Genomic DNA, 13,168 nt, shown 5'->3' on the forward strand with positions numbered 1-13,168 from the left:
TTCATACAAAGAATGACTGCTATCGTCAATTCCGCCATTGCCAACGGCGCTGCCATAACAGTTGACTGGCTCACATGCTATCACTATAAATTGGCGAATACGGCTACGGAACAACAAACCAGTCAAGATCTACTGCATTCGTACTCTTACCGTTTGTTTTTCTTTCGTTTCGCACCAAAATCAATACGGTCGGGAAAATAATTTGAAAAAAAAAGAAGTGAAATTCATTTTTTTTTTTTTTTGTACTTTTCGGAAAATTAGACCCGCCAGTTTTGTAAACCAATTTATATAAAAGTAGTGGCCTAACTTATTTAATATCACAAAAAGATGACTGCATTTTGTTTTATTTCACATCATGATCACTCATAGAGCAAGACTTGAAGAAGTATAGTGATATAGCCACAGGTGTTTGTCTGACTTTCTCCTACCCAAGAGGGCATGTGTTTGAATCCCAAGTTGGAAAACACAGTTCAATGGTCAGTTGATGTATCCTGATTGCAGGCAAAGAGAAACACTATGATGGGCACCTGTAAAATAGAAGATACATAATCTTTACTATTATCCATAAAACGTGAAAGTTGTTAGTAAAATAAAAAAAGAAATGGTCTAACATTTTTTTCAAATACAATTCTTGATAATATTTCTTGTAAAATTACACATTTATCCTCAGAGATAAAAAACAACAACACTACAGTACAAATTTGTTTTGTAAAAGCCATTTCTCAAATTCAAATGAAATGCCTGCCTTAAGATTACATATATTGGTAAAAAATTGGTAGTTTGCAAGAAGCAGTAGCAAGTATTTTCTTATTTCATACTATGTTATAATGGCAATTGCATCTGTTTTTGAAAGACTGGGTCTAATAACACTAAAAAATATAATAATAAACCTACTCCCCGATTACTGTTTGCATAGTTTTTGCAATAGTTTGTTTAATCATACGCTGAGATATACAGTCATACCCAATGCTTTTCAGTGCTGCACACTGCATCTCAGATGACTGAGCTTTTCTTTCAAAAGATTGCCTGCAATGAAAAACTTAATAAATCATATCAATAACAAACAAAGAGGATACTGTAATTGACAATAGGTCTACCTATTTGTAATGACAAATGTCATTTGTATACTGGTTAGTATATAGAATTGTATATTAAAACATTTGAGTGTGTAAACTTACATACCTTATACCTTAAGGAAACAGTTCAAATAATATTCGCTAACTAAACTCTTTCTTAAATTTGTACTTCCGGGGTTTTCAATCGAATAGAACAAAGAATTAACAAACGTAATAGTACATTTACCTTTTGGGATTTGATTATTTAACATGTTAACGCCATAACAATTATTATACACAATACAAGCGATAAGAAATGAATATAATTGGTATCGAAATGTGTCATAACCTGAAAACATTGCAATGCGACACAGAAAACAGCTGTTTAAACGGGTCAAACCATGCCGTAGCAACCGTAGTTGACAAAACGTTACCACCCACTATATTTATAAAAATAAATAGTAAATGTCTATTTTGATTATTCGAAAAGCGAAGCAGATCAAATCACTTTTTGCAAATTTTTTAGTATACTCACATCTACGGTTTGTTTACATTTTCATCCGATCCTGCCCCGTACGAAAGCGTTAATAAAACGGTCGCAGAAATCTTCGTATGCAACTTCGTACGAAGTGATCGCTTGCTTAACATGCATTCATAAAATATAGTCATGCATGACGGAAGTTGGCTCTTGAAATAACCAAACTGTCAATAGTTGATAACAACGACACGATTTTGAAACCAGGCAGCTCTCCCTGTATATTTTTCTGCACATACACCAGAGGCACCGTCCCTCAGCACTTTCAGTGCTTTGATTGTCATTATGGTGTGAAAATTCCGCACTGCTTTTAAGCAGTTTAACCAATACTACAAACTGATGCAATAAAAGTCTTGTTTTTTTTCGCACTTTGCCACGTTCTTTATACTTTTATGGATGTGTTGAGAACAAAAACATACAATAAAAGGTTTTTGCTTAACAAAATTTCTACATTCTTGTCGGGTAATCATTTATGATTCACTGTCAGAAAAAACACTCAAAAATTGTCATAAGAGGTATTTTTCAGTGCTATGAACTTATAATGAGCTTGATTTTGAATGTATTTCATCTTAAACAATTTGTTACGTTTTATTACATAAAACAAAGAAACATATTTTGCTTTGTATTTAATATTGCATGGTTTACAATTACCATCGCCATTATCACATTTTTTTTTTTTTTTGTCTTTGCATCCAAATATGGTGGCCAATGGTGGCAGACGATTTTAATATTTTTTCATTGCGTTCTTTATATATAAACCATATTTAAAGATTAACTGTTTTTTCCTTGAGTTTTTCACTGATTTTTTTTTTGCCTGCGTCTTATTATCAGTCATTTATGGTACTTATCCCTTTGTCACTGCTTAGACAATTTTAGTCTGAAATGGGCTGAAAAAAATCAAAACCTAATACTAAAAATTGGACACAGAATTATTTTGTTTCAACTTTCTTGGGTAATAATGTGCAACCTATACACAGTAAAATACAGTACCGGTATAAGGCCAGAGTTTTTTTATCTTTAGATTTACGGGAGATTTTTCAAAAAGTTGGGTAAGGAGGAGGAAATAAAAATAAAATTTAAAATGCATAAAATGTCCCAAAGGAGAAATAAATAAAAATAAAACAGATTTTTCTCCGATTTTTTTATTTTTTAAAACTTCTTATATCATGAAGACAAAACACACCTTACTTGTGTCAGCTATTTCATAGGCTGAAAAAAGGGTGATAGATCACCATAAAGTTCCAAAAGCATAATTAAAAGATCCTTTTAATGACTGAAAATATTGACCTCAACACTGTGAGTTCAAGCGCTCATTGAAATTAATTGTATATATTTGTTCGAATGCATCTATGCATATGAGGTGCATATATTATCAACCCATGGATTTTATGGAACATGTCAGTGTAATAAAGAAGTTTAAATGGCCAATTCTAACCTTTTGCCCACAATATAAGCATATCCTTTCCATTGTGAAGTAATCAAACATTGAACACAGTTTCAGACACAGTATAATAAGGAGGTCAAATGTGTTTTTTCTGTCTTTAACGAAATAGCACCGTGACTGTGTTATATGTTTAAAAAAAAAACAGGTCTAAGAACTGATTTTAGAATCAGTCCTGAAAAATATCCTTCTAATTCCAGCTATGCCCGTTGGCAATAAGCAACGGATAAGTTTGACTTCTTGCACTGACTGCCAGATATCTTATGTTCAGATTTTTTCTCTTTTATCGGAAACACTCTATGTTATTATTACATCATTTTCAGTATTCTATAACGATTTAAATTCGAAATCATTATTAAACTAATTAACAACTACGAATATCACGATACCTTGTGTTTTTCTCTTCAAATATGTGATTGTGAAGCAGTGTGTTCAATGCTCCCCAGAGTCAAATTCAGAAAAAAATATCCATTTTGACTATGATGAACACGATATCATTTTGCAGTTTGTGTTTGTCAGAAGCTATACATTTTTGCGCTGTAATCCAATTCATCCTTGTTAATATACGACGTGCGCCAACGACTTTTAATAGACAATACAACCCACGAATTTCTGTCTCCTTATTTTGACCGGAAGTTTCGCAATCATTCCACGAAACGCGAACAACATACTGTATCTACAAAAAAAATCACAATAAACACGCTTTAAGTTCACCACGGTTTGATTTAAATAATGAAATATAAACATCGGAACGTTTTTTGTAGAAAAACATTTTTATATAGCTGCAGAAATTGCGAGAAATAAGGGGTATGACAAAAAGTACTTTCACTTTTGACAGGACGTTGTTATGGTAACGGGTACCTGTTCTGTTTCTCCGCGTATTTCCGACTGGTTTACGTGGTTTGTGCAGTAAAAAGACCGATAATGAATGACAATTGGTACACCAGTTGGTTCTGAGATATGGGTTATAGAACACTAATTTTATTTTGTTCTTAACATTGGAGCAACGTTCGTCGGAAAAAATAAAAATAAAACTACGAAAATGAATTTTATTTTTATTTGGGTTTTGCAATATTTAGGTACGGCGCTCCCGTAAATCTAAAGATATAAAAACTCTGGCCTAACTTAAAATAGACAAGGAAGCTGTAGCGGGTAACTTAAAATTGAAAAGCAGTTTTTGCCCAACTATTTAAGAATAACAATTATGGAATTCGCTTTTGGAATTCGCTTTTGAAATACAGGCTCTTAAAAGGTAAATATCATAAATAGTGTTTGCCCAACTATTAAAAAACAACAGTTATAGAACTAACTTTTTAAATACCAGATCTAAAGGTGAATAAGCAGTCAAAACTCGATGGCACAATATTTTAGGGACCGGCCAAAAAACTTCGAGCCTCGAGAATATCGAGCCAAGCGGGATTCCATACAGATGGTGATGTTTTATTTGATACGTAACAAAGTCTTCTTTACCTCGATTTTTACTATCTATTGTATTTATTGGACATAATTACCGTACGCACGTCGTATTTTGCCTTATATAAACAATATACATGGATGCCAATTAGAGACCGGACTGAAAGTGATGGCATGTTTGCTCAAACTGTTTAACCATTTGATTTTGAATTTAACAATAATAATAATACCAATCAAACAATTTTAATCGATTAGCGCCTTGAACTTAATGAAGCCAAGCACACAAACCAAGGTGTAAAATTCTTACCTGAACCCGCAAAAATGACATCGACCCAAGCCAACAAAACAAAGTGTAAAATTCTAACTTGGGACCACGAAAATGACATCGAGCGTGGAAGAATATCGACCCTCAAGATATCGAGCCATCATATCGATGTTTATATGAACAAAGAGTAAAAACAATTTATCCTTTTAATCTAGTTCGAGCCAACAAAGATATCGAGCCATCAGATATGGAGCCAACGAGTTTCGACTGTATCATATTACCTAATTGGGAGTCCATGCCATCAAGGGCAAGGGAGCTGGGTATAAAAAAATTGAATGAACATATTTTGAATATTAAATTCAGTTTGGAATAACACATTGATTAAACTTTGGTGTCAAGGTTCAGGGTCAAATGGTTTAATTTTACTTGAACTCCAAAACAGGTTTCAATCTATAAATTGGTAAGGAATAATTTATAATGATGATAGTGTAAACTTATAAAAGTGATTAGCAAGCTCATGTGAAAATGACCTTCAGTAAAGCATTTGGAGTCAATGGGTTCAAGTTCAAGGTTAGTGTTACAAAAATAGAACAACATGCAGTTCCTCTCAATAGCTTGAATTAGGAACGATGCATCAGGTGAAATTTTGATTTACAGTACACTGAACAAGTGAGACCCACTTTCCGTTTCCCTCCGCCGATTTTCGCTATCGCGGCCAACACAATGATTTTATTGACTGTCCGCATACCTCGGAGTTTGAATTGAAGGCCCTCGGAGGGTGATCAGTCGACCGAAGAATAACGAACGCGGCATTCCTTGCAGGGGTTAACTCCGCGAAACTCTGCGGACACTTGATAAGAATCTACGCTAAAGTTATTTTATTTTTATTAAAATTTTCAACCGAGTACGACGGCTCCAGTAAATTGCTATTATTCTTTTTCCTCTGCCCTGAAGTTAGCTTACCACAAGAATGTAGTCGTATTTCACTAGTTGCACATATGCATCTTATAGACGTGTTTATGCTAATGACTGAATACATTGATAAACACATTTCATCCGAGAAAGGCTAGATACACATTTTCGAAAAATCAGGAGGTACAACACACGTTTAAAGATCACAGCGCATGGTTTTGAAGGCCTTCTTGCCTCGTTTTATGTGGAAAATTCCAATGCTATCGTTCATATTTAACTCGGCGGTAAGCCAGCCATTCGGAGGAACTCTGGGGGGATTTTAGTGAGGGCAACAGTTTTACCCTCGGAGGAAATCCGTGATCATTGACTTTATCCCTCGGAGTGAGCAAGGAAAGTGGGTCTAACTCGTTAAGTGTACTGTATAGTAATGTGTGTGCATTCTTAAGGTTGGCAATTTAGGATTAATTATAAATGTGTGAATGGTTCTGTTTCCTAAAAACAATTGTGAGAAAAAACTTTGAGTGACAAAATATTTAGCAAGCTTATCTCATGTAGTACCTTAAAATTGCATTTTGGGTTAGTTCAAGGTCATTGTTTGATAAACTAAAAATGAAAAATTGATATTTCCTCAACTACTAGAATGTGGAATGTGGCCATTCAATGCTGAGAAATAATATTACCATGTAAATATTTTACTCTGCAGCTCCGAATCCCCAGTGTTCCATAAGAGGTTTAGTTGGGGGAACATGCCAACCTTGTCCAGTCGGGAAATATTGTCCATACAAGGATATTCCAGAAGGTCAAGCTCCATTCTGTGAAGATGGGTATAATTGTGATGGTGGAGCTACCTATCCTAATCCAATGGCAAAGCTTTGCCCTGTCGGGCATAAGTGTAGTGAGTTTAATGATTTTTATTATATGCTTACTGGTGGTTTATAGAGATCAATTATATGCTTTCCAGTGCTTTATAGATATCTATTATATGCTTTCCAGTAGTTAATAGAGATCTATTGTATGCTTTCCAGTGGTTTATAAAGCTCTATTATATGCTTTCCAGTGGTTTATAGAGATCTATTATATGCTTTCCAGTGGTTTATAGAGATCTATTATATGCTTTCCAGTGGTTTATAGAGATCTATTATATGCTTTCCAGTGGTTTATAGAGATCTATTATATGCTTTCCAGTGGTTTATGGAGATCTATTATATGCTTTCCAGTGGTTTATAGAGATCTATTATATGCTTTACAGTGGTTTTTAGAGATCTATTATATGCTTTCCAGTGGTCTATAGAGATCTATTATATGCTTTCCAGTGGTTTTTAGAGATCTATTATATGCTTTACAGTGGTTTTTAGAGATATATTATATGCTTTCTGGTGGTTTATAGAGATATATTATAATTGTGCTTTCCAGTGGTTTTTATACGCCCATCTTACGATGGCCGTATTATGGGAACACCCATGGCGGGCGGGCGGCGGGCGGGCGGCTCTACAATGTTGTCCGCTCTCTAACTTGAACATTTCTCATCCAATTTCCACCAAATTTCATGAAAGTGTTTGTTGGTGAAATATCTAGGTCAAGTTCAATAACCAGCCAAATTGCTTTAGGCACTCCAGAGTTATGGCCCCCTGAATTTGTCAAAATTGGCCATTTTAGCTTTGTCCGCTCTCTAACTTGATCATTTCTCATCCAATTTCCACCAAACGTCATGAAAGTGTTTGTTGGTGAAATATCTCGGGCAAGTTCAATAACCAGCCAAATCGCTTTAGGCACTTCAGAGTTATGGCCCCCTGAATTTGTCAAAATTGTACATTTTAGCTTTGTCCGCTCTCTAACTTGAACATTTCTCATCCAATTTCCACCAAACTTCATGAAAGTGTTTGTTGGTGAAATATCTAGGTCAAGTTCGATAACCAGCCTAATCGCTTTAGGCACTCCAGAGTTATGGCCCCCTGAATTTATCAAAATTGGCCATTTTAGCTTTGTCTACTCTCAAACTTGAACAGTTTTTATCCGAATTTCACCAAACTTGCTACTATAAATGTTTGTTGGTATATATTCTTGGCAAAGTTCTATAACCAGCCAGGCTCTTCAGGATTATGGCCCTTGAATTGGTCAAAATTTGCCATTTTTGCTTTGTCCACTGTCTAATTTGAACAGTTATCATCTGATCTTCACCAAACTTGCTGAAAATATTTGTTGGTAAAATAAATCGGTCAAGTATGATAATCAGCCAAATGCCCCGAAGCACTTCAGGATTACTGCCCTTGCCATTTAAGCTTTGTCTACTCTCTAACTTGAACAATTCTCATCTGACCTTCACCAAACTTGCTGAAAATGTTTGTACTATAAAATCTTTACCAAGAATGTTTGCCGGTATAAATGCTTTGCCAAGTACACACTGATTGTCTCTTGGGTACGATTAAGGAAGAATTTAGAATCCAAGAAATTATTGATGGGCGTATTTTGTGAGTGTCACTCTTGTTAGAGATATATTATATGCTTTCCAGTGGTTTATAGAGATCTATTATATGCTTTCCAGTGGTTTATAGAGAACTATTGTATGCTTTCCAGTGGTTTATAGAGATCTATGATATGCTTTCCAGTGGTTTATAGAGATACATTATATGCTTTCCAGTGGTTTATCGAGATCTATTATATGATTTCTGATGGTTTATAGAGCTCTATTATATGCTTTCCAGTGGTTTATAGAGATCTTTTATATGATTTCTGATGGTTTATAGAGCTCTTATTATATGCTTTCTAGTGGTTTATAGATATCTATATATGCTTTCAAGTGTGTTATAGAGATCTATTATATGCTTTCTAGTGGTTTATAGAGCTCTATTATATGCTTTCCAGTGGTTTATGGAGATCTATTATATGCTTTCCAGTGGTTTATAGAGATCTATTATATGCTTTCCAGTGGTTTATAGAGCTCTATTATATGCTTTCCAGTGGTTTATAGAGATCTATTATATTCTTTCTGATGGTTTATACGTATCTATTATATGCTTTCTGATGGTTTATAGAGATCTATTATATGCTTTCCAGTGGGTTTTAGAGATATATTATATGCTTTCTGATGGTTTATAGAGATCTATTATATGCTTTCCAGTGGTTTATAGATATCTATATATGCTTTCAAGTGTGTTATAGAGATCTATTATATGCTTTCTAGTGGTTTATAGAGATCTATTATATGCTTTCCAGTGGTTTATGGAGATCTATTATATGCTTTCCAGTGGTTTATAGAGATCTATTATATGCTTTCCAGTGGTTTATAGAGATCTATTATATGCTTTCCAGTGGTTTATAGAGATCTATTATATGCTTTCCAGTGGTTTATAGAGATCTATTATATGCTTTCTGATGGTTTATAGGGATCTATTATATGCTTTCTGATGGTTTATAGAGATCTATTATATGCTTTCCAGTGGTTTTTAGAGATATATTATATGCTTTCTGGTGGTTTATAGAGATCTATTATATGCTTTCCAGTGGTTTATAGAGATCTATTATATGCTTTCCAGTGGTTTATAGAGATCTATTATATGCTTTCTAGTGGTTAATAGAGATCTATTATAAGTGGATTATAGAGATCTATTATATGTTTTCTGGTGGTTTATAGAGATCTATTATATGCTTTCTAGTGGTTTATAGATATCTATATATGCTTTCAAGTGTGTTATAGAGATCTATTATATGCTTTCTAGTGGTTTATAGAGCTCTATTATATGCTTTCCAGTGGTTTATGGAGATCTATTATATGCTTTCCAGTGGTTTATAGAGATCTATTATATGCTTTCCAGTGGTTTATAGAGCTCTATTATATGCTTTCCAGTGGTTTATAGAGATCTATTATATTCTTTCTGATGGTTTATACGTATCTATTATATGCTTTCTGATGGTTTATAGAGATCTATTATATGCTTTCCAGTGGTTTTTAGAGATATATTATATGCTTTCTGATGGTTTATAGAGATCTATTATATGCTTTCCAGTGGTTTATAGATATCTATATATGCTTTCAAGTGTGTTATAGAGATCTATTATATGCTTTCTAGTGGTTTATAGAGATCTATTATATGCTTTCCAGTGGTTTATGGAGATCTATTATATGCTTTCCAGTGGTTTATAGAGATCTATTATATGCTTTCCAGTGGTTTATAGAGATCTATTATATGCTTTCCAGTGGTTTATAGAGATCTATTATATGCTTTCCAGTGGTTTATAGAGATCTATTATATGCTTTCTGATGGTTTATAGGGATCTATTATATGCTTTCTGATGGTTTATAGAGATCTATTATATGCTTTCCAGTGGTTTTTAGAGATATATTATATGCTTTCTGGTGGTTTATAGAGATCTATTATATGCTTTCCAGTGGTTTATAGAGATCTATTATATGCTTTCCAGTGGTTTATAGAGATCTATTATATGCTTTCTAGTGGTTAATAGAGATCTATTATAAGTGGATTATAGAGATCTATTATATGTTTTCTGGTGGTTTATAGAGATCTATTATATGCTTTCTGTTGGTTTATAGAGATCTATTATATGCATTCCAGTGGTTTATAGAGATCTATTATATGCTTTCTAGTGGTTTATAGAGATCTATTATATGCTTTCTAATGGTTTATAGAGATCTATTATATGCTTTCCAGTGGTTTATAGAGATCTATTATATGCTTTCCAGTGGTTTATAGAGATATATTATATGCTTTCCAGTGGTTTATAGAGATCTATTATATGCATTCCAGTGGTTTATAGAGATCTATTATATGCTTTCCAGTGGTTTATAGAGATCTATTATATGCTTTCTGGTGGTTTATAGAGATCTATTATATGCTTTCCAGTGGTTTATAGAGATCTATTATATGCTTTCCAGTGGTTTATAGAGATCTATTATATGCTTTCCAGTGGTTTATAGAGATCTATTATATGCATTCCAGTGGTTTATAGAGATCTATTATATGCTTTACAGTGGTTTATAGAGATCTATTATATGCATTCCAGTGGTTTATAGAGATCTATTATATGCATTCCAGTGGTTTATAGAGATCTATTATATGCTTTCTGATGGTTTATAGAGATCTATTATATGCTTTCCAGTGGTTTATAGAGATCTATTATATGCTTATATTCATGTTCTATGAAGTAAAGGGTTAAGTGATAAACCTTAACTTTCTAAATAATGCCTTTACGGAAAATATTAATTACTAATAACAAGATTGTAAATAAGTATTTAAAGGGACTGTACACCGGATTGGCACCAAAAAAGGATTTTTTCTGTAACAAATCTCAGGACAATTATCTACCGTATTATATCATGCATAGGACGCACTTTTTTACCCCCAATTCTCGTCTTAAAAATTGCCTGCGTCCTTTCTATGCTATTAGAATTTCATGTTTTTTCCAAGTCCATTTCTGGTCGAAAATATCGGACCGGGGAAGAACGCGGTAATAGTAAGTATCTGTACTGCGTCACCGAAGAGAACAACTAACATAGGTAAAATCACGCAAGTTAACACATGCAGAAATATATTGAATGTTTACTTTAAAATGATTTATTGAGAAATAAATTGAAAAAAAAACATGAGTGTTTACTTTTTTATAAAAGGGACGCTACTCACAAAAACTCGATGTGAGTGCACTTTAACTGGATTGAGTTATAACGGCAACGGAAATCGGGACAGGAGGTAAATATCAATTAATCGTTGTTTATGATTTTAATGTTTCGATATTTTACAAAACATTTTGTTGTATGTTACTGTTTTAAAAAATTGATAAATGAATGTGCATAACGCAAAGTAGCATTATTGTCACTATCAAATCTTTTCAAATGTGCGAAGGTGTGAAAAACACCGGCTGTCTGTTATTAGAAAAACATCAATAGAACAAACTATTGTGATGGTAATACCTTATGGTTGTTTGTTCGCACTTTACCCGATGTGCCTTCCGCTGGCAAGATTAATTACTGACACTTAATTATGCCGACATGCTTTAATCCGCACAGCGACAAGCCTTATCAAAACAATCATCAGTTTTGACAATACACAGTTTTGTTGCAATTGCAACGGTTGCAACTGTTGACTGTCATTCAGAAGGCATGTCGAGACTATTGCAACGGTTGCAACGGTTGACTGTCAGTCGGGACTATTACGGCATTTGTATAAGTCTTATAATATGCGTAAATGTTCTCAAAATGTCAAGACATATACCATTGTTGTGTAGCTAAATTACCAAAATACGACAATAATTATCGAAATACACAAGACAGTTACCAAAATATGCCTTATATACAATTTTTGTTTTAGTTTTTTTACTTCAATATATATGTTATAAATACTTGACCATCCTCAATTTTTCGGCTCCGATTTTGACATTTTTCCGCTGCGTCCTATCTTATATATTGAGGGTTTTTACCCGTTTTCTCAACTATTTTCTTGCCTGCGTCCTATCTATGCTAGCGTCCTATACATGATATAATACGGTAATATAATGTGTTACGCTTTGATTTCATAATTGTAAAAAAAAGTTCCAAAATGTTTAAAATAAAATTGTGTCCGAGACTGGGTTCAAACCCGTGTCGCCAAAATTGCAGTCCAGCGTCGTATCCACTGAGCTATGACGGCTTACTCTAATTGGGTGACATAATTAAGCTATACACCTACCTCGGTAATATCACGTGATAACACCGACTAGCCAATCACTCATGAATGAATTCTACCTGGTAGACATACCCAGTAATCTTTTTTAATGGAAAAATATGAAAGAACTGCTAAACTTAAATAAATTGTTAACTATTAGTTCTTCAGTTCGCAAGTTTCAATGCATTGTACACATTGATGCCAAGTTTATGTCAGTTTTCGACAATTTTTGTCTTTTTTTAATAGCTGAAAACGTACAAATATTTAATGACTGGTGTGTCCTAAAAGATTTACGGAAATCGTCTAATAAGGTAGTAAAACTGTGTTTTTTTTGCACATTTCTTGCAATTAATCAAATTATCCATCATAAGAAGCATTGTTTTTTATATTTATTCATCCTTTTCGGTAAATTAAAACAATTGTATTATTTGTGGTACTTCCTATTTGGAAGTAAGAGTGCATCTTTAAACTAAATCAGGTGCATTGGCATTATAAGTACAATATTGACAGTATGTATAAGTTTGTATAATGTGGTTTTAGGACATCACTGAATATTCTTGACCACATGATAAATTACGTCATATATGCTACGTCAGAAGACAATTTTTTGCTTAAAATGAAAAGGTAAAACAAAAATAACTTTTCTTTTATTGCACAAATGTAAGAAAGGGCAGTCTATGCCACTTAAAGCCTTCATTTTATTACCAGAGTTTGATAAGGTGATTAGTTTTATCAAACACTTTGACAAACCTAGTGTTGTGCCAATGATCGATTATAATCAACAACAATTGATCAGAAATGCCTACGTCGGTGACAATCTATAGTGAAATATGAACAATCGATTATAGAAACAAGGGATGTAACCGCTACCGACTAGCAGTAAAAAGATGTCAT

General features: G+C 33.5%; 1 protein-coding gene across 1 annotated transcript in view; it reads left to right on the forward strand.

The window, feature by feature from the left end:
* Positions 1 to 12,825, forward strand: part of LOC128235813 (multiple epidermal growth factor-like domains protein 11) — a 156,077-nt gene extending 143,252 nt beyond the window's left edge. Inside the window, exons 9-10 of the mRNA XM_052950606.1 lie at positions 6,325 to 6,516; positions 12,815 to 12,825. Coding sequence (XP_052806566.1) covers positions 6,325 to 6,516; positions 12,815 to 12,825 — 203 coding nt within the window. The remainder of the gene's footprint in view (positions 1 to 6,324; positions 6,517 to 12,814) is intronic.
* The last annotated feature ends 343 nt before the right edge of the window (positions 12,826 to 13,168 follow it).

This window comes from Mya arenaria, chromosome 5 (assembly GCF_026914265.1).
Source record: "Mya arenaria isolate MELC-2E11 chromosome 5, ASM2691426v1".
NCBI classification, from domain to species: domain Eukaryota; kingdom Metazoa; phylum Mollusca; class Bivalvia; order Myida; family Myidae; genus Mya; species Mya arenaria.